The sequence below is a fragment of the Pelmatolapia mariae genome, linkage group LG13 (genome assembly GCF_036321145.2).
Source record: "Pelmatolapia mariae isolate MD_Pm_ZW linkage group LG13, Pm_UMD_F_2, whole genome shotgun sequence".
Taxonomy (NCBI): Eukaryota; Metazoa; Chordata; class Actinopteri; order Cichliformes; family Cichlidae; genus Pelmatolapia; species Pelmatolapia mariae.
Genome location: NC_086238.1, coordinates 10,226,726 through 10,248,615, shown reverse-complemented (window position 1 = coordinate 10,248,615; position 21,890 = coordinate 10,226,726). Strand labels below are relative to the sequence as shown.

Below are 21,890 nucleotides of genomic sequence, written 5' to 3'. Positions count from 1 at the left end.
TAAGCAGATCTAACTGTCGATGTGAGCGTGGGTTACCTGGATGTGAACATTATTCAGGTTGCTGGTGCCTGCTGGATTTAATCAAATAACACTAAACATTGACTGAATTTGGCAGGCTGATCCTGCAAATGAATAACCTTAGTCAACAGAAATGGTGATATATTAAGACTGTTTTGTTTTCTTCTCTTTTCCCTTTTTTAATTAATCTTTATATGTCACTAGAAATGGGAGTTTATGGAATATTCACTCCTTTCTGATTTTTACCACTGCATTCACAGACAGCCGCTCCGGTTTTGCCCAGTGTAGTGATGTAATCATTCTAAACAGGAAGTTATTTAACATCGAGCTTGTAATGTTACCCAGCGGCACAGGTCGTTTCATCAATGAACATTAATAATAACGTGCCAAAAAGCAGCTGGTCTTCACTCCATCTCCGTCAGGCGGCAAAGTCACTGCAACAAAATGGCATTTCAGTTCATAATTGCCTGACCCTGCAAAGTCCGGGTCACCTGCAGAGCAGCAGCAAACACAAATGTTAAGCAAATGCAAATAATAGAAAAAAGGAAAAAACTCTCAGGAGACACTGAGCCTTATTGCTGGTTGAGAATTATTGATACATTGTTATATGAAGTGTGTTAAGAAACAGACATTTTCGTGTCATTAAAAGGAGCTTAAAACAACAAAACGGGGATGCTGTGATTAGCGATGCTCTGATATTTAGACCTACCCTGTTCTGTCTGCTTGATCCTCTTGCGACTAGTGCTCACTCCATTATCCCCCTTTCAGTGGTGTGTTTGTCATGATTGATAATACTGTTCCTTCTATGGCAGCAAGTATGAAAGATGAAAATCCAGATGAGGAGGAGAGCGGGGTTAGAAATGGGGAAGGAAAGAGGGTGGAGGGAGAAGGGGTGGGAAGGAGGGCCAATTATTTTATTGTTTAACCCACTCAAGGTAGAAGCCCATCAATCTGAAAGCCCTTGTTCAAATGACTCGTGTTCAGCCTTTATAAAAGTTTAATTGGTTTATGTAATTAACATTGACATATGTGTGATGCATCTTAGAAAGAAAAATTACTTGGGTGGATGTTAACCGTGTGCCTGAAGTGACAGGATTGAGGCAAGTTTTCTGATTATAAAATTGAGTTCACAGCACAAACACAAGAACTAATAGGTTTGCTATATATATGCTATATATGTTTATTTGATTGCATCTATTTGTTTTTAATTATCTTTTTTTTTAATCCTCTGTATGAACAGATATTTTAGGTCGCTACCTAGGCCCCTTTGGGTGCAGCAAGTTGTCTCTGTGCGGAGAAGCGTCACCTGACACCGAGGGGGCGTGCCGAGCAGCTGCTCTTGTCCTCGGATCTGTGTCACCTTCATTGATACCTGTCCCACTTGCACCTCTCGGCGATGACAGTAAAGCCAAAGAACAGTGCAGTCTAAGGTAAAGGCACTTTATAGAAATAAAAGACAGGTGACATTTTAACCCTGCATATTTTTGTTCCGTGTTGCGCTTGAGCAGTGTCAGGGACGAGCGGAGATTATGAGGATTTATTTTGGTGAGGGATTAGAGGTCCGAAAGTGGAACAGTCGCAGAATGAAATATAAAATGTTTTGATACTGATGCCTGCGATGTTGAGTGAAGGAAACAAAAAAAATCATGCAGGAAAAAGATGAGGAAGAATGTAGCAGTCGGTCACATACTGCAGCACTTAGTGGAGCGTCATACGGGCTGTTCGCGTTTTGCAGCTGCACACGTTCTACGCAGAAACGGACTGTTCCTTCAGGCTGATCTCAGTGAATCTCAGTGCAAACTGTTAAAGCCACCCTGTGTTGCAAACATAGTCCCTTTAGGTGTGATTTGCGCTTTTCCCAAACACAGATGAGTATCAGTCTATCTGGGATTTTTACAAAAATGTCCCATTCCGTTTGCGGTAAAAATTCAGCTCTAGATGTGCAATGTTCACATTCCTGCGTGATATGTCTGTCTTAACCTTTAGTGTTATCTTAATTTTTTTTTGTTTAGATGAGTCAGTTTCGGGTATTAGCTGGTGTGCTGAAAGGCGGAGGGAGCCCCTTGCTTCGATGGCGTGCGGGAGGGCTGACCTGGCGCTGCTGGGCTCATCCAAAGAGAGTCTGCTCCTCTAGGACTGATCCTCTTCCAGCAGTGGTCAGCAACTCCAGCTATGTGGAGGAGATGTATTTGGCATGGCTGGATGACCATAAAAACGTCCACGAGGTAACAATGTGTAGCATAAACTCCAGCTTAAGTTACAAAGAAAAAAGGTCGGTTGAATATACCTTTTGTCCATAAATGAAAATTTAAAGAGAAAACTATGACACCTAGAGAATTTGTGCAGAAGTTACTCAAATTGCAAGCTGGTGCCAGTACTGGTCCTGAAATACAGCTGAATATCCCTGACCTTACTAAGGTTTTTCTTGTTAAATTATGTTATTCTTAGTTCAGCTGCCTGGGGCATCTGATGTAGTTGCGTTGTCCTGGATTCTCATCCAGCTTTTCCCTATTCTGTCACCCGTGTCCAAGCATTCACTACTCACTGAATAATCATGTTACATATACCAGTGTTCCTTTGATGGATCTGTCTGTCTCTCTGCTGTAGTCTTGGGACAGTTTCTTCCGTAACATCCAGGCCTCCGGTCCATCTGGCGAGGCGGATGAGAGACGGCCCTCTGCTCTGCTGCAGGGCCGAGTGTTGTCCCACTCACTAGGCGTGGCAGAGAAAGTGGTGGAGGACCACCTGGCTGTGCACACCCTCATTAGAGCTTACCAGGTAGGCCACACTCACCTGGCACAGCTGTGAGGATAACACACACACACACACACATAGATATACAGACATTTAATTTTGATGTGATGCTGATTTATGATATAATTAAGTCACATCTCATAGCCATCCATTTAAATCTTAAGGCAGTGTCTGTGTATGGAATTAAGATGTCATCCATCTCGAGCTGCAACCGACTATTTGCATCTCTGACGAGTATGTGAAAAATACATCAAACAGACTCCACTTGGACTTGGAGAAGCAGATGCAATTGGCAAAGAAAGCTGTTTATGCTGCGTGTCCTTGTATTAAAAGGAATATATAACTTGTTTGTCACTGCACGAGGTTATGCAAATTGCAAGATTAACTCCAGCCTACTTACCCTGACTGCTTTTTGAAACTGGAAAAATCAAAGAGACTACTTAAACAAAGCAGGTGGTAACATTTCCACTCGCCCTCGAAATAATTCAAGGAACTATCCAAGGGATTTATTAAGTTCAGTCTTTTGGCAAAGGCGTCATTTTTATTCCCAGCTTGTTGCAGTCCTGGTGGAAATGTCTATGTCTGTGTGTGTACACAGACATAAAAGCTCTCCCAGGAGTATCTTTTCTCTGAAAGGTTGACCTATAACTGAGTGTTAGCTTATTCTCCAGCTGTTTATACTCAGTTTGATGATGGAAACCAAATTGCTTATTATTTTTTTCTGCCTGTCAGATTCTCTCATTTATTTATTTTTTATTTAATTCTCTATCTTTTCTTCACCCCCACTGCACATTTCCGTCTGTCTCTCTGTTTAGATCCGTGGTCACCATGTTGCTCAGTTAGACCCTTTAGGAATCCTGGACGCTGACCTCGACTCTTTCGTTCCGTCCGACCTGATCACCACTATCGATAAATTAGGTGAGATGCTTTCTTTTAGTCATCTGAGTCATGTCTGATTTAGACTTTGAAGAGGAAGTTGTATGGGACTCCTTGTTTTAGACCCCATCTGATGAAATATATATGGATTTAACCCTGAGGCAGTATATATATGCTGATGAGTATCCTACTATAGAAATCTTCCCTTGTATTTAACTCTAAACATGCTTCTCATGTTTTAGGATTTCAGTCTCAAAAGCTTAACCTTGCCTTGCTTATGGTGACAATATTGGATTTGTCTGTTTCTTGGACCGTATTTCAACATTTTTGCATTTTTGTATTTTTTACAGTAGATACATGTACAGCTTCACATACATTAAAGATCAAGGGTTATATAACTGATCACACTGATGAGTGGATGTGGTTTTTCAGTACAAAGCACCTATCACGTCCTCTATCAAGTCTGTATACTGGTTGGTCAGCCTGATGCTGTCATTAATCTCAGGCTGAGCTCTTGTCATTCTCCATTTCATTTAGCGGACTGAGGGTCGGAGGATGTGGGATGGCCACAGAAAGCGATCGAAGTCTACAGGAATAGATAGTAAGGAGGAGAGAGAGCGAGTAAGAGGGAGGAAAAGAGAGACGTTGTTTCTGTTGGCTGGTGTTATCAGTGATCAGTGAGAGTCATGACATAGCATCGCATTATGTATGATCACCAGGGCTATAGTTCCCTAATGAAAGCTAATGACAGCCTCCATGGCCCCTTATTTGGTCAGCTGATTGTACACAAGTCTATTCTTGGCCCCCTTTGTCTTTGCTGCGTTCCTAATATGATTTGCACCTGTCTCCTCTTATGTTTGCCAGTAATCTTGAGCTTGACCAGCTCTCTCAGGTGGGTTTTGTTACCACAGAACCTTATTGTACCTGTATGTGGGGGCACTACATCCATGGGCCCTTCTATATTACTATCTATAAATTTATAGTGTATTATTGTTTATTTTCTACTCAATTCTTTTGAAGTCTTTGCCATCAAACCAATCATCTCAGATGAAACTTCTGAAGTTTGTCAGTTAATTCTTAGCAAGCCATGCTGGAGGGGGCTCTGCAGTCTCATTTAGACCAGCTAATCATTATTTTCATTAGCAATTAATCATTTGCTTATTATATTTTGATAGATCAATTAATCATTTCATTTATAAAATGTGAAAAATGGGCACTACAATTCCCCATAGGCTGATAGGATGTCTTTAGATTGCTTGTTTTGACTGACTAGCAGTCCTAAACCCAAGCATATTTAATTAGCATTAGCATGACTTAGATACAATTAGCAAATCATTACTAATGCATTAATGTGCTTGAATGGTTGATAATTGGCTTTAACAATAAATGATTGTATAGTTTTTCAGTTTGTTTTAATTGTTGAATAATTCATTACCATGACTACGTCATAAGCTGTAATATATACACCTACGCCACATACCTTCTTGCTCAGTCGTTCCATCTAACATCCTTTGTTTGCCTCTTTTCAATCACAGTCACAATATTTTAGAGGAGTAGTAGTTTCTTCCTTTAATCTATCAACCATCGTTGCAATTATTTTTTTCAATCACGGTGGGGATCCTGTTCCCCTTCACCTTAACCCGTTGAAACTTCTGCCCTGAACTGAAACCAGTGCCTGTCTTGCTTCTTTTAATGACTACACCAGCTGAGTAGTGACACATTAAAATGTAAGATAAACATGCACCTGAAAAGACAGAGATTAAAAAAGGAGGTGAAAAAAATACACAGGAATAGGGTAAGCCTTTCTGTGTGAAGTTTGCATCTTCTCCCCATGTATGTGTGAGTTTTCTCTGGGCACTCCAGCTTCTTCCTTCATGAATGTTTTTCTGTCTCTATGTGTCAGCCCTGCAACAGATTAGAAATCTGTCCAGGGTGTACCCAGATTTTTTCCCTGTAATGACTGGGATAATAGGCTTCAGTACCCCCAACCCCCCCCACCCTGAATTGGATAGGCAGAAAACAGATGGATGGATGGTTTTTTGGTCTTTACCTTACTCACGCCGTGAGACACAAAACCTTTGGGTGTTGCGCATCCAGCATAAAAATCTGCCAAATAATACATGCAGAGCTACCAACTGTGGCAACCCCTTGTGAGTAAGTGATAGCTGAAAGTAGCTCACATTGCTCACACAAGATCATCTTTTCTGTTTCTTTCTTTGTCTTCTGAGTTGTTTATGTATTTACAGCTTTCACATATGTACATGCAACTTCACACACATATACATTCAATCTTTAACTTTAGTATAAGGATACCTCGTAAATATTAAAACTTAAATATTGTCATTTTTTTCACATTTAAAAACAAAGAAAAAAAGATTTATTTTTTTTTTATTCAACTAGTCTCACCACAGCAACAAGAGAAATTTATGGAATCAGACACTTTAAATATGTATTTGTATAATTTTTTTGGGTCACTTTACTACGATTTCTTCTTACATGATATTAAAAAAAGTGGGAGGACTTTAATTCGTCCAATAAACTGAAAATTGATCTGAAAATTGATCAATACTCAATTGGCAGGTCATTGATTATTTCTTTCCACCATTATAGGGTATAGGCCTTTGTCTGCAGTGACGTGGGACACAAATTGCAATAGATTCATTTGATTAAATGAAACCAACTTAAATCTTAATTTTGGGTGGAAAGTATTTTGTTTAAGCTTGGAGTATGTGCTCAAAGTGAGTCAGTAGATTATATCTTGTGCCTTTCTTAAGAGTCTTAATTAGATATTTGTTTCATGCGGTTTTGTTTTAGGTTTATATGGTCTTGATGAGTCTGACTTGGATAGAAGCTTCCAGCTGCCCCACACCACCTTCATCGGTGGACAAGAGACTACCCTTCCACTTAGAGAAATCATACGCAGACTAGAGGTATTTGTACATACGTGTCTCCGATGAACAGGAGAAGCTGTCATGCTGTTCCCTTTCTGTGCATTTCTTTTACTTTGCAACTTTTTGCTTTCAGGCATCCTACTGCGGTCACATAGGGGTTGAATTTATGTTCATTAATAATGTGAACCAGTGTCAGTGGATTCGTCAGAAGTTCGAGACTCCGGGAATCATGCAGTTCACTAATGCTGAGAAGAGAACCCTGCTAGCGCGCCTGATCAGATCCACACGGTCAGCAGTGAATAAACAAATTTACACTGTGGTGACAGCACAATACCTCACCTTTAGTTATAGCTCACAACACTGACTCACATAACATAAACAAAATAGGAAGTTAACACACCCTATTCTTCATGTGAGCTCATTTTTATCTTTAATAAATTAGCTCAGAAGTCACTGCAGGGTCCTTAAAATGATCTCACTAGGGTGAATATATGTCTTATTGTATCCTTGCTTGTTCTATTCTGTTGTCGCTATCCTGTTCTGATGACACACACACACACACACACACACACACACACACACACACACACACACACACACACACACACACACACTGGTAGTGAGATGCATTTTCTAAATGCTTGAGTACAAGGTATTTAAGGCATCATAGTATTATTCTAAAAATAAATTACTGTAATGGAGCATATGCTATCATCAGTCAGAACCAGTATATTTTGTATAACCAGCTGTTCACAGCTACCTGTTAGTAGAACAAGCATCTGTGGTCCATATATGGAATCTGTTAAGATCTGTTATTGTGTCTAGATTTGAGGACTTCCTGGCGAGAAAGTGGTCATCGGAGAAACGTTTTGGTCTGGAAGGCTGCGAAGTTCTCATTCCTGCTCTTAAAACCATCATTGACAAGTCAAGCGCAGCAGGGATCGACAGCGTGATCATGGGGATGCCACATCGGTAATGTGCATTTCTCATTTCTTACATCAGTCTTTTTGTAAAGCTAAGTCTTTTCCTTCTGTTTTTTATATATATATATAAACTGTACTTTCAGGGGTCGACTGAACGTCTTGGCTAATGTGATCCGTAAGGACCTGGATCAGATCTTTTGTCAGTTTGACCCCAAATTAGAGGCTGCTGATGAGGTGATATGTGGAAAACTCTCAGAGAAAATAAGTCTGGACTTACAGCCGATGCTTTATTCAGTCTCCATTTTTTATGCATGTAGGGTTCGGGTGATGTCAAATACCACCTGGGGATGTACCACGAGAGGATTAACCGTGAGACTGACAAGAACATCACGCTGTCACTCGTGGCAAACCCCTCGCACCTCGAGGCAGTGGATCCAGTGGTTCAGGGAAAGACCAAAGCAGAGCAGTTCTACAGAGGAGACACTCAAGGAAAGAAGGTAACCCTTATTGTACCAGATACAGCATTGTGCAACAGTGTTCAGCCACCCTTTATTTCTTTATACTAGTAAACCCCTGTGCTATATGTGGGTCTTCATTTGAGACATAGAGCCCGTGAGTGACATCTCTACAGTATATACAAATATTTTATACAAATCCCACAGTCTCATATATTTGTATATTTGAACATTCAATTGAGCATGAAACGAAGACCCCCGCATAGCACAGAGGTTTATCAGTATAAAGAAATGACTGGTAGCTCAAGACTTTTGCACAATACTGTAACTGTTATAAAAAAAATGATAGCAAAATGCTTCCTTTAAGCCTATAATGTGATTTTTAAGGTGATGTCTATTTTGATGCACGGCGATGCTGCTTTTGCGGGACAAGGAGTTGTTTATGAGACCTTCCACTTGAGTGAACTCCCCTCTTATACCACAAATGGTACAATCCATGTGGTGGTCAACAACCAGGTATTGGAGCGTTGGCATCACTTAGTACAATCCCACTTATTAAAAAAATTCTGGAAAATAATTTGTCTGTCTCCTGTTGTCTGTGTGTTATATTGTATTACATTAAATGAAGCAAAATTAATGTACCAATTTTGGCATGTGGTTGTTTCAGATTGGCTTCACTACAGATCCTCGAGTGGCCCGCTCATCTCCTTACCCCACTGACGTGGCTCGGGTTGTCAATGCGCCCATCTTCCATGTGAATGCGGACGATCCCGAGGCTGTCATGTATGTGTGCCGCGTAGCTGCAGATTGGAGGGCCACATTCAACAAGGATGTCGTCATTGACCTGGTCAGCCGCAGCCGAGTCTAAATAGATTAACAGCTTCTTACGTATGTGTAGCAGTTTTGTTTTTAAAGTGTCTGTTTTTGCAGGTTTGTTACAGACGTTTTGGCCATAATGAAATGGATGAGCCCATGTTCACCCAGCCACTGATGTACAAACAGATCCATCGGCAGGAGCATGTGCTGAAAAAGTACTCTGAGAAACTCATTGCCGAGGGAGTGGTGACACTGCAGGAATTTGAGGTTTGTGATCTAGTAGTGTTTTCTCTTGTTAAATATACTGTATATTGCTGCTGCTACTGTATGCAGTTTTATTTGGTATATCACCATCTGCTGGGCTATGTGCATTAAATCACACTTAGATATTACCCTAGCCTTCAACTAAATATGTTATGCTAGCACAGCTGTATTTGAGTTTCAATTTACTGCCTCACTTCAGTCATCTAGCCTCACAATCCCTCACATAGAGTATATATTGCCCAGTGAAGTTAAAGTATGCGGTTCTGTCGCCATTCAATGCAATTGCAGAGGTTTTTCATCCACAACAGAAACTTTGACCATAACATCCATTCTGATTTTTTTTTTTTTTATATCACATGGCAGAGTAATAATACAGCTCCTTCCTTCTGGCTTTTGATGGACACTGCTTTCTGTTGTGAGGCCTGCTATTTGGACTCACACTCCATTTATAATATATAGAAAAGGCACGAATGCTTCTGGAGGCTTTTCCCCTCTATATCACTATATCACTGCTACACACTGTTTAGGCTAGTCAGCTGAAGGTCTGTGATTAAAGCAAACTTTAGTTAGCATTAGGGAAATTGTGGCATTTATTATTACAAAATGTATTTGCAGGAAGAAGTTGCAAAATATGACAAAATATGTGAGGAGGCATACACCAGCTCTAAAGATGAAAAGATCTTACACATTCGGCACTGGCTCGACTCCCCTTGGCCAGGTAAATTATCCACTTAGAAAAAAAAAGTGAGTTAACCATGAAAATTATAGTTAGTTTTTAAGTTAATTTTTTATTTACTGTTTTTGTGAGTAATTTCTGTTTCCCCAATGGAGTGATTGTGTTGCTTTCTGCAGATTTTTTCACAGCGCAGGGAGAGCCCAAGAGCATGAGCTGCCTCCCTACAGGACTGGACGAGGAGGTTCTGCAGCACATTGGGCAGATAGCCAGCTCAGTGCCTCTGGAAGATTTTAAGATCCACCCTGGTGAGTCTGGTTGCTTTATGCCAGAGAACAAAGCAGTGAGACAGAGGATCAGTCATAGTAATAGTGGTGGTAGCAGTAACATTGATATACTGTGGAATATATATGCACAGTGACAGGGCCAAGTTTTGAAACCTCTGTAAGCCCCTGTGCCACGTCCTGCATGGTTGAGGTTAACCTAGTAAAGAAATTGGTTTTAAAATTGTTGTTAATAGACAAAACAAAGAAGCAGTGATACAGTTTAATGGTAAAAAAAAAAGTCAGCTTGTTTCTATACTGTTTATTTAAATTAATAAAGGGATTTAAATAATTTGTAAAGCCTTACACCCTGTTGTTATTTACATTTTACAAAGTATTGCAGATTTTGGAAAGGTGGTCATAAACACTTGTGAGTGTAATGTTTTAAAATTACACAAATCTACATAACACATCCTTTCCAAAATTCAGAACTGGAAAGCTCATGTAACAAAAAGCTAAAAAATTATTGAGACTAACAAAAATTTTTAAATTCTATTTACAGCACAGTCCATCCATTTAATACTATTCATATTTGTTTTATCCAAGTTAGTGGCTGGCAGGCCGGAGCCTCTTTTACCTACCATAAGGTGAGAGCCGACATACGCTATGGACACGTCGCCAGTCTGTTGTAGGGCTTACACAAAAAAGAAACATTTACACCTATGGCCAACTTAAGCATCTCCAATGGATTGTGCGATTAACATGTAAACCCCACACAAAAAAAGCCCCAGTTAGCCTCAAATTCAGGACCTTTCTGCTGCGAGGTGACGGTGTTAACCATCACACCGCTCTTCCATCCACACAACACAATATTTTTAGTCATATGTGTCTTTTGCCTGTGTGTTTGTGTGTTCGGTTCTACAGGTGTGTCCCGTATCCTGCGTGGTCGAGCTGACCTAGTGAAGAGTCGTCAGATGGACTGGGCTCTAGGAGAGTACATAGCCTTTGGCTCCCTTCTGAAAGATGGCATACATGTACGACTGAGCGGGCAAGATGTTGAACGAGGAACCTTTAGGTGAGCCTGTGAGAAGTCACTCCCAGAAAGTTGATTCTATTCATCTGAACGTAGCATTTTCAGTGGGAGGAAAAACACGTGCTGAAAAAGTACTTTGAAAAACTCACTGCTGAGGGAGTGACTGAAAATGCTACGTCAGGATGAACAGAATCAACTTTCTGGGATTTCCTTACCTGGTTGATTGAGCATGCATCAAGATGTAAAAAGTCACTGTTTTAATTTTTTAAATTGTCACGTTTGTCTTGGGAGGAGCTCACCATGCTGCAAAGGTCTGTTACAGAGCTCTGCGCAATTGTGCAAAAGACGTTTAGCTATATTGACTTTTGCTATATAGATTTTTGTAGATGGGTAGTCCTCATAAACACAACTGTCCTCTAACTAAATTAGCTTGCATGCTTAATTAAGAAGACTATGGAGCACCGCTCATTATTATGAACATCTTCATTTTTTAGATATAGTTCTTGAATTGTTAAAGTGTACTACATATCTTTAAAGATCCATCATATTTCATTGTCAACATTTCTAAGTAGTGTTAAAGGGTAAATGGCACTCTCTGACAGATAGTAAATTAAGTAAGCAGGGGTGTGGGAAGAGTGGCATAGCGAGTTTGCCAGACAAAAGACGTCAGTGCAGTCTCCTGGGAACGCTGAAGCCCACATGGTGTTGTCATGGTATAGAGGGAACGAGTGACACATGAACAAAACCAGCCTCCCTTTTACTGTGCCTGTCTCGTCTGTCCCCTATCATTTCTCTACCAGCTCATCTTCACTGACACTCCCCATCTCAGTTTACAGCGACATACATCACGCTAACTAACCAGAGGCTACAGGGCTTTTTCTTTTTGCTTCGCATTTACCAATGACATCTACGTCTCCCACCCCGATGTCCCCTTCAGCAATGCAATTCGCCTAGTTGGGAAAAAATTACCCCAGTCAAATGTTGGATCCACTCTTAGCTATGTATCACCTGTTAATCCACGATCAGTTTTTTGTATTTGCTCTCCTACCTGTAATTTACCTCACAGCTTTTTTCTTCCTCTTACCTACACTGTTTGTTTTTGTTTGTTTGTTTTTTTTTATCCCCCACTAGTCTGGTTCCTTTCATAGTGCTTAGGAGCTGAGCATATTGGCATGTTACAGTTGAGTGGGCCTGCTTGCGTTTCTGTGATGTACGTAACAGCGTGGACTAATAGATTCAGTCGTTGTGTTTGGATAGGTTGCATGCGCTTCAGCGTGCGCCCCTTTCCCTGACTAATGGGGCCCCCTGGCAGAGGAACTGTGTGTGTTTTTGTGAGTGTGTGTGAAAATAAAGTGAATAAATGTAGGCATGCTGTTTATGAGGCAATTAAGAGAGAGCTCTCTTAAAAGTTTTTTTTTCCCTTTGTGGATTGGATGCAAACAAATTGTGAAAAATGAAATGTGAAATTATGTGTGCTACCTTAATTAATACAATAGATGCTGTTGTTATTTCATAAGCATATTTCTTGAAGAGAAAATGTATCTTCTCCAAATGTAGATTAAGGATTAAGCAAGACAATTATGCAGTACATTTGGAGCCCTCATTAGCCCATAATTATGGACAATACTATTTAAAAGATTACTATCATGATAATCTAGTCTTCATGGAGGAACTATATTGCATTCAGCACAATGATTTGGGTTATTTCCTGCAGTTATTCTGCCTTAATATTACATAACATCCATCACTGTGTGTGTGTGTGAGTTTGTGAGAGAGAGAGAGAGAGAGAGAGAGAGAGAGAGAGAGAGAGAGAGAATATGCATGTGTGTAGATGTCATGAAAGTGATCTTAAAGGGGTCTAAGTGACTGTCTGAGCGTGCTGGATTTGAAGGATGATTCCTTAGTGGGACTGAGCGGACTGGCAAAACTTGTTAAGGTTTGGGTCTTTGCTCACATCCACTCTTGTTGAGCTTCATACTGACAGAAGATCGCTAGAGAGGAAAGTGCCTTTATGAGCTAGGAGCACAGGCTTCAGTGTTTGCAGTGCATCTCCTCAATTAAAGACCTTTGAAAATTTCCTTGGAAGAGTGTTGTTTTCACCACAATCACTAAAGACAGCATAAACTTACTGGCACTACCTGCTATTAGCGGTTGGGCTCCCTTGAACCTCTTTTGGTCTTCAGAACAGCCTTCATTCTTCATGTTATAGGTTCAACAGAGTGCTGGAAATATTCCTTGCAGATTTTGAGCCATATTGACATGATGGAGTCACACATTTACTGCAGATCTGGTGACCGTGGAGTAATTCTCAGGTGGTTCTAAGGGCCCTTAAAGTGCACCAAAAAAAAATATCCCCCACACCATTACACCACCATCAGCAACAGCCTGAACTGTTGATACAAGGCAGGGTGGAACCATGCTTCTTTATGCTAGTTTCTGACCCTGCCCTCCAAATGTTACAGTAGAAATTATAACTCATCAGACCCAGCAACATTTTTCCAGTCTTCTATTGTCCAATGTTGGGGAGTCCGTGTAGGAGAGAACCTCAGTTTCCTGTTCTTACTGTAGCTGGCGGGAGTGCCACTTGGTGTGGTCTTCTGCTGCTGCATGTGTTTTGAATTCAGAGATGCTCTTCTGCATACCATAGATTGTACCAAGTGGTTATTTGATAAGTTGCCCTTATCTCCCTATCAGCTTGAAGCAGCCTGGCCATCCTGCTCTGACCTCTGGCATCAACAAGACATTTTCACCCTTAGAACGTCTTTTCCTCTCACTGGATATTTTCTCTCTTTTGTATCATTCTCTGTAAAACCAAGGGGTGGTTTGTGGGAAAATCCCAGCAGATCAGCGTCGATTTGAAATACTCAGATTCACCTATCTGGCACCGAAAACCCTGTTCAAGGTCATTTAAATCACCTTTCTATATGCTCTTGCAAATTGTTATTTAATTTTCATTCTTCCTTTTGTAGATACTAAACAAGTTAATAATTTTCCTTTACAGATAAAAGCAATATTAATCAGCAATTAAAAATATGTTACTGTTACTTTTTTTAAATATATGGGCCATAGCCTCTTAAATTGACACATTCATTTTAGCTGTGTGAAATACTCAATTAGAAAAAATATCGTTTCATTAATTTATTATTTAAATTTAAATGTTTTTATGTTTCACACAGAAGTGCCTAACTCGGTACAGCAGTGGTGTTTTTAGTCAAGCTGGCGGCATGGACCTGTTTTTTGTATTTATTTACTTTTTTGTTAGTCTCTCACTCACTTTGGTCCCAAGTAAAAATCCCCACAACTGTTAAATGGGTGACTTTTCCTTATAATTAATAATGTTAGCTTGCTAAACTAAGGGAAACAAGGTGAACACTGTAATGCTATCATTCTAAAAACTAGCCCAGCTTGTTAGCATGTTGATTTCAGTCTTTAACTGAAAGCACAGCTGGTGAATGGACTGCTTCAAAGGGCGTCTTCTAATCTTGTTTTCTGTTTGAGTCCTTACCGTCCTGGCTCAGTTTCACTTCTTCTGTTTTGTAGTCACCGTCATCATGTTCTACATGACCAAGAGGTTGACAAACGTATCTGTGTTCCCATGAACCACCTGTGGGAGAACCAGGCATCTTACACTGTCTGCAACAGCTCCTTATCAGAGTATGGAGTTCTAGGTAAGACTGGACTCAGCAGCTGAATATCATGCTGAGGACATTTGGTTGTTCTGAATAATCATGTCTATGACTTCAGGTTTTGAGCTTGGCTTTGCCATGGCTAACCCAAATGCTTTGATCCTCTGGGAGGCCCAGTTTGGAGACTTTCACAATACAGCCCAGTGTATCATTGACCAGTTTATTAGCTCAGGACAGGCCAAGTGGGTTCGCAATAATGGCATTGTCCTACTGCTGCCACATGGAATGGAAGGAATGGTGAGATCATGTTAGAATTTGGACACTGCTGGGTTATTTGTCACAATTCGTCATGTATTTTGTCCGTATTTATTGTTTGTCTTGATTTGTCCTTAGGGTCCAGAGCATTCATCAGCTCGGCCTGAACGCTTCCTGCAAATGACCAAAGATGATCCAGATCACATCCCTGTATGTTTACATGCAGTAGGAGTGGTTTGCTTTTCTTAATGCCATGATTTATTTCAGATCATTTCTAGTCTATCATTTATTTCTCTGCACATTGCACTGCGATTAGCATTCTTTACCTTCCTGCTTTACTGGCTGTGCTGACATCATAGCTACTTAGGTGATTGCTTAAGTGATGATTGCCCATTTCTGTAGAGCGGAAAAGTCTCTTCATCATGGCCTCTAAGTGTTGGTATTCAGCAGCAGTTCAGCTCCCCAGTGACCAGTTGCTGTGAGGGAACTTAAAAGAGGGAACATAGCGGAAGCTGTATCAGCAGAAGCTTACCAGATTCATCTTCAGATGGGGTTATTGATTGAACTATTAGTGAGGATTAACATTCACTGTCCTCTGTGTACTGTACTTGTGTGTGTGTGTGTGTGTGTGTGTGTGTATGCAGGGGAGAGATACAGTGCACTCACGCAATTATGTGCTCTATCTTCTGCCCAATTATGAGAAGTGGCATTGTCGCCACAAGATAGAACTACAATTTCTTTTTTCAAAGTCATTACCTTTAGAGTTAATATCATTTATTTAATTTCCATGAAGGAATTCACTGGAGACTTTGAAGTCCAGCAGCTGTATGACTGTAACTGGATTGTGGTCAACTGCTCCACTCCTGCTAACTACTGTCACGTGCTCAGGCGACAGATTTTGCTGCCATTCAGAAAACCGGTAAAGTGTGACATCATCATTACTACAGTATGGTTTCTTTATGTCTCACTTAGGTTGCTTTTGTGCGTGTTATATAGTACTTTAATTTTTTTTTTTAAACATAGATCATACATCAGAGCTCTCAAATAACACATCACGTATAAACCACTTTTTTCTCTGATGATAAATCGAGAGCACACCTGATATTTCCTGCAGAATATTTTGTTTTCTTTGGGTCATTTTTGTTACACGACTGAAATCAAAATCTTAGTTGGGAAAGTGTGAGATGTGATGTTTCTATTATAAGAGGCTCAGTTTGACAACATTCATAATTTAGGTGCAAATTCGGTCTATATGTTCCTGCACTTAAAAAAATAGCAAGTAGAATTAGCTCAGCTCTAAAGTTTCAAAGTGTAAAGCATTTCTCTTTTCTTTTTTCTATATGCTCTTTTTTGTCTCACAGTTTTCAGGCACAGTGAATGTCTTAACTGATCCCCTGTTGTACATAAATGCGATGCTTTGCGAAGCGTGAGAAAATTAGTTCCAGAGCAAATTAGGGAGGAAGCCTACAGGGGATAATATTGTTGGTTTTTTATGGAAAAACTTCGAAGTTCTGGACTTGGTCGACCGAGCACAAAGGGTTTTATTTATTTGATTGTTAAAGAATTGTTTTGTTTTCCCAGTGCTGATGTTGCGTGCTATATGTTGGTAATAAATTAGCGTGAAAAAAGAGATAAAAACTTTTTTTCTCTGGAGTTTTTTCAGTGCACACAATGAAGATACGGCTGACAGGATAAATCTGTTGTTTGTCAGTGACGGAAACTTTTTCCCTTTTCTTCTCCCCTTCAAACAGCTGATCATTTTCACTCCTAAATCTCTGCTGAGGCATCCGGACGCAAGGTCAGGTTTTGATGACCTTGCCAAAGGTAGAGCTTTAACTTTAAGCGTGACATAACTTTTAATGTTTTATGTGTATATTTATTTGCATTTATTACTAATGTTCAATATGCATTATGTTTGCAGGCACTAAATTTAAGAGACTGATTCCTGATGAGGGCCCTGCAAGTCAAAGCCCAGGCCAAGTGAAGAGGGTTATCTTCTGCGCAGGCAAAGTCTACTATGAACTAGCTAAGGAGAGGAAGCAGCAAAATTTGGACAGAGATGTTGCCATAATCAGGCTTGAACAGGTTTTTAGTTCTTCTTCCCTGATTTTTAAATGAGACTGACACTGTGTGGTCATTTCTTCATCTGTCATTTTTTGGTCTCCAACTCTCAGATCTCTCCTTTCCCGTTTGACCTGGTCACTGAAGAGGTGGAGAAATACACCAACGCTGAGCTCGTCTGGTGTCAGGAGGAGCACAAGAACATGGGTTACTATGATTATGTCCGACCACGCTTCCTCACAGTGGTTGACAACAAGAAACCCATTTGGTAAGAATGTTTATTTATCATCTCACTTCTAGTTAGAGAACTAGCCAAAGCATTTGAGCTCTTGTTGCAGGTGATAAACCTTACGTGTTTGTTTCAGGTATGTGGGACGAGATCCTGCGGCTGCACCGGCGACAGGAAACAAATCTACTCACCTCAATGAGCTGAGGAAGTTTATGGACACTGCTTTCAACATGAGCTCCTTCCAAGACTGAAACTTGTAAAGGAGAAGGTCATTTCATCTCCTAACCCATTGTTTTGATGTGGCTTAGTCTTTGGTTTTTAATGACCCTCTACCATCTCTCAAGTACTACATAATTGTTTAAGAATAAAAAGTTCCTTATGAACATTAAGCATAAGCACTGAGCCACAGAATGGCCAATCCTGCATCTTCTGTTGTGTGGTAGAGTGTAGTACACCAGTATTGTTCACACAAACACGCAGAACTGTGACAATCATTATTGGAGTGCTTTCACTACTTCAAATATTCTTTTGCTGTTATGCTGAATACTACTAAATAAATATTTTGATATTTATTTTGAGCTATGAAACACACCCAAAACACCCCAGAGGTGCACTTTAGCAATAACTATGAATCACATGTCACAGGTATGAAAACTGTGCTGAAACTTAACACATCAGTAGATTTTATAGCCTCTTATTGTTTGGCTACCTTAGCTGTTAGTGAAGGAGTGTGTATTTATTGTCACACATCACTTCACCAGGAGACATGAGCCAGCTGGCACAGAGACTTGCAGCCATGTTTTCTACTTAGGACATAAGGCTCAGCTTTTTCTTCTGAAGCGCTGGGACACGCACACACATAAACAAAGAACAGCCTTGGATGCTCAGAGAGCAATATTGACGCTTGGTTGTCACATTAAAATCCCCAGATATCAAACACAAATGATATTAGAAAAGCTCCTTAAAATTATGCTTCTTGTCTAGCTGCGCTGTAGTTTACCTTTCCAACGTAGAGCTGGGAGATTTAACCAGTAATGCAGAAACATAGTTTTGCATATTTAGTGATTTAAAAGAGGTTTATACATGGCTGTTTAGTAATTAGGGAAAAAGCCACATATTCATGTGGGAGCTGAAATATGTGCTCAACATGATATAACTGCACCTACAGGGAATAATTTAAATATGCAATAAATATGTGTTAATAAATGAATGACCTTGCATACATACAACAGTTTGAACTGATGAGTAAAGTTACAGGTCATCTGTTAATCTATGATGGGTTGAAATAGGATTTTGCTCATTGACACAAATGATTTAATGATCCTGGAGCTATTTTGTAATTGTTTCCAGATTTTGTGTGTCCTTAATTTTCTATTAATTCCATAAATGTGACTTTAAAAATATGTGGGCTGTCCTGTCATGTGAACCAAATATAGATGAACGCAATATCAAGCAGTGGCATGGAGGTTTTAATTAAAATGTAGGCTTTATATCACTGAAATTCCACCTATCTTAGTGATTTAAAGTCTTATGCAAATCTGTAATTAAAGAAATTACAATGGAATTTCAATCGAAGCCACAAAATTATAATGGATTATGGCCATAAACCCAAAATGTTTTGTCTATACCCAAATCTAAGGAAGAGTCCAAAGAGATTGTTAGTGAAGTAAAGGTCAGGAGGAACATGTCGGGTGACCTTTTTTTTTGACAAATCATATTAACGTAACTTGGCTTTACGCCATAATTTTTGCTTTATGCTCACGCCATAATTTTAGAATCACTGCAGTAGATTGAACGTGGACAATTTGAGGAGCCTTGTTGGACTGACCAGTTCGGCCAGTTGATAATTGTCAGTCTGTTAATGGTTAAACCCATCAACAGCAGGACAATCTACACTCACCGAGTGCAGTGTGGTCATAAAGTGATGAACATGATCAGCAACAATACTCATGCAGGTTGTCTCATGGGCCCAAAGTGTAGAACTCAAGAAAATACCCCCCACCATTACACTGCCACAAGACAGCACAGACTCATGCTTTCATATTCTGACCTTATCATTAGAAATTGAGACTCATAAAACCAGGCAACTTTTTCCAATCTTCTGTTTACCAATGTTGGTGAGCCCATTTGAACTGTAGCCTCATTTTCCTGTTCCTAGATGAAAGAAGTGGCACCTGGTACGTTCTTATGCAGCTGTAGCCCATCTACAGCTTTAATGCTTTACATGTTGTGCATTCAGAGGCCCTTTTCTGCATACCTCAGTTGTAATGGCTGGTTATTCGAGTTAGAGTAATCTTCCTATCAAATTGAAGCAGGCTGGCCATTCTCCTCAGACCTCTAGAATTGACAAAAAATTTCACCCAGATAAATATTAGTCACTGAATATTACACCTTTTCCAGAGCATTCTCTGTAAATGTAAAGATAGTTGTGCAGGAAAATCCTACATAACAAGAAGTTAAACATGTGAACCTAATAAACTGACCGGTGTTTATAAAATCCATACAGTGGTGTAATTGCATAATATGTACAGTTTTCAACTGCATTTTTTAAATATGGGTTTGTGACATTTATAAGTTATTTTCAGTAAGCACTCTCCACTGCAGCAACAGCTTCTCTGCAAACAGGATCCAGTTTTCCATCTCCGCCTTTGGGAAAAACAAAACCAGAACGTTTTCAGACTGAGTGACGTCATCACGACTTATCACTTTAAGTTGATTTGTAGCTCCACGTTAATCCCACAAACCTTACATGTATCCCAGTCAACCAAACTTACCAAACTCCAGATCCTTTATGTTACAGGTGAAAACGACCTCCCCGCTGACCACGAGCTCCACAATATTCCACTCGAGTGTTTCTTCCAAAACGCACAGGTGCCCGCGCGCTCTCAGAGCGGCTGCAGACGTATTGGATCGGTCATTAAAAAAAACAAAAGAAAAGAAAAGTTTTATAACACTGACGAAGGCAGATGACATGTATGAATCTCAATAGAGCTGGATATGAGACAGACCCTGGAGACCCTGGAGGCGGAAGGTCCTGTGTTGTATTACTCCGCTGGATTCATAAGGTCCGTAGCAAAGTGTGACCCGCGCATTTGCTGGCATTGTTTGTTGTGTGTCACCTGGGTAACTGATTCAATATGCATCGGTTGCTGACATGGTTAGCCTATGTGGGCAGATCAAAGAAAGAGAAGCAATCTATAACCATCGGTTTCTGCGCCACCGCAGACTCACTGCTGATCAGTGTTTATTAAAAATGTTCGCTGCATATTTAAGAATGTGGTCCTAACTTTCTGCACACTGCCTGCTGCTCAAGTTAGAAAATGAAAAGGTTTAAAAAAAAAAAAAGTCCACACTAAGACACATATTTTTCAAAGAAATTAGCCCGTTATTGATCTGGACTGATTTTTCTTCAGTTTTGCTTTTTGCTGCTGTCCTTCTCACTGCTGATATCAAGAGACATTACCTATAACCCAATCAGGTTGCACAGGTAGTCCAGCTCCTCCAGGAAGGCCCAGCCATACAATGGTCCGGAGCAACTGATCACTACAAAAACTCGGCTCAAATCAACTGGTTGCCTGCAGGAGCCTCTTAAGGTCAGTATGTATTTCAATAAATGATTTTGTTAAGAACCTAGTTCCACTTTCTAAAAGAGGTTATGATTCCAAAAGGAACATTGCTGTAAAAAATCTGCTATACAAATGTGATTTATTAAATCAGAGGATTGAGTTTTGGGTCTAACAGCGGACATTTATGGTTACAGTTATGTCCAATATTTATTGGACAAAGACACAGTTTTTCAAATTCTGCCTGTGGACACCACAACAGTAAATTTACATCACACTATCAATACAATCAATATATAATTTAATTGCAGACTTTTTGCTTTAAATTTAATTTTGTTAAATTAAAGTTTGACAAAAATATTGTATTAGCTACTTTAGAATAACAGATACTTTTATGCACAGTCCCATTTTCAAGGTCTCAAAAGGGATTGGACAAAATAACAAAATATCAAGACTGTTTCAGCACTTGGATGGAAATCATTTGAAGTCATCATTTGAACTATTAGTGGTTTGCTGCTAGTTGCAAACCCTTTATATTTATGTTTGTGAAGGCATCTCTTTATTGCAGACTTTGATAATGATTACCTCCTTGAAAATGTTCTTAACTTTGTTAGATGTTGTGAAGTTGTTGGGGTTTTTTTTTTAACCAATGAAATACAATTCTGTTATTGCTTCTGGTTTTTCAGGCCTTTTTGTGTTGTTGGCCAGTGCATTCCTTTTTTTAAGACTATATCAGATTGTTGATTTGGTCAATCCTATATGGAAGAAATATAGTGTCATCAGAATCCAACTATTTTTAGACATTGAATTTATAACACTGAATTTTTATCCTCCAAATTTCCCTGCAAAAAATATTCACCTGCAAAAATTCGCCTGCAAAAAATTCACCTGCAAAAATTCACCTGCAAAAATTCACCTGCAAAAAATTCAACTGCAAAAATTCACCTGCAAAAAATTCACCTGCAAAAATTCACCTGCAAAAATTCACCTGCAAAAAATTCAACTGCAAAAATTCACCTGCAAAAAATTCACCTGCAAAAATTCACCTGCAAAAAATTCACCTGCAAAAATTCACCTGCAAAAATTCAACTGCAAAAATTCACCTGCAAAAGTGATGACCTTAAATGACCCAAGCCAGAGCAATCAGCGCTAGATCGAGTCGAGCGGCTCTCAGCCAATTAAATTACGCT

At 39.7% G+C, this 21,890-nt stretch overlaps 2 protein-coding genes across 2 annotated transcripts; one reads left to right on the top strand and one right to left on the bottom strand.

Annotated features, from left to right (window-relative positions):
• Positions 1-1,330: 1,330 nt before the first annotated feature.
• ogdhl (oxoglutarate dehydrogenase L) lies at positions 1,331-18,540 on the top strand. The gene is made up of 23 exons (XM_063491011.1): positions 1,331-1,448; positions 2,031-2,243; positions 2,626-2,796; positions 3,588-3,690; positions 6,463-6,578; positions 6,673-6,827; positions 7,365-7,511; positions 7,606-7,696; positions 7,780-7,959; positions 8,305-8,433; positions 8,585-8,764; positions 8,848-9,000; positions 9,613-9,715; positions 9,850-9,978; positions 10,858-11,008; positions 14,507-14,634; positions 14,711-14,889; positions 14,986-15,057; positions 15,641-15,766; positions 16,599-16,671; positions 16,769-16,932; positions 17,022-17,176; positions 17,274-18,540. The coding sequence occupies exons 2-23, from the start codon at positions 2,031-2,033 to the stop codon at positions 17,386-17,388; spliced, it is 3,033 nt and encodes a 1,010-aa protein (XP_063347081.1). The 5' UTR covers positions 1,331-1,448; the 3' UTR covers positions 17,389-18,540.
• Positions 18,541-19,718: 1,178 nt separating this feature from the next.
• Positions 19,719-20,239, bottom strand: lg13h10orf53 (linkage group 13 C10orf53 homolog). Its single transcript, XM_063490930.1, has 3 exons — positions 20,146-20,239; positions 19,912-20,031; positions 19,719-19,783 (listed from the first exon to the last, which is right to left on the bottom strand). Exons 1-3 carry the CDS (start codon positions 20,237-20,239, stop codon positions 19,719-19,721), a joined length of 279 nt encoding a protein of 92 aa, XP_063347000.1.
• Positions 20,240-21,890: the final 1,651 nt, after the last annotated feature.

Coding starts and splice junctions, on each gene's coding strand:
- ogdhl (XM_063491011.1), top strand. CDS start 2,031: ATGAGTCAGTTTCGGGTATTAGCTGGTGTGCTGAAAGGCGGAGGGAGC. Junction 8,434..8,584: donor ATGTGGTGGTCAACAACCAG/GTATTGGAGCGT, acceptor TGGTTGTTTCAG/ATTGGCTTCACTACAGATCC. Junction 14,890..14,985: donor CACATGGAATGGAAGGAATG/GTGAGATCATGT, acceptor ATTTGTCCTTAG/GGTCCAGAGCATTCATCAGC.
- lg13h10orf53 (XM_063490930.1), bottom strand. CDS start 20,239: ATGCCAGCAAATGCGCGGGTCACACTTTGCTACGGACCTTATGAATCC. Junction 20,032..20,145: donor CCGCCTCCAGGGTCTCCAGG/GTCTGTCTCATA, acceptor ATACGTCTGCAG/CCGCTCTGAGAGCGCGCGGG. Junction 19,784..19,911: donor CATAAAGGATCTGGAGTTTG/GTAAGTTTGGTT, acceptor TTTTTCCCAAAG/GCGGAGATGGAAAACTGGAT.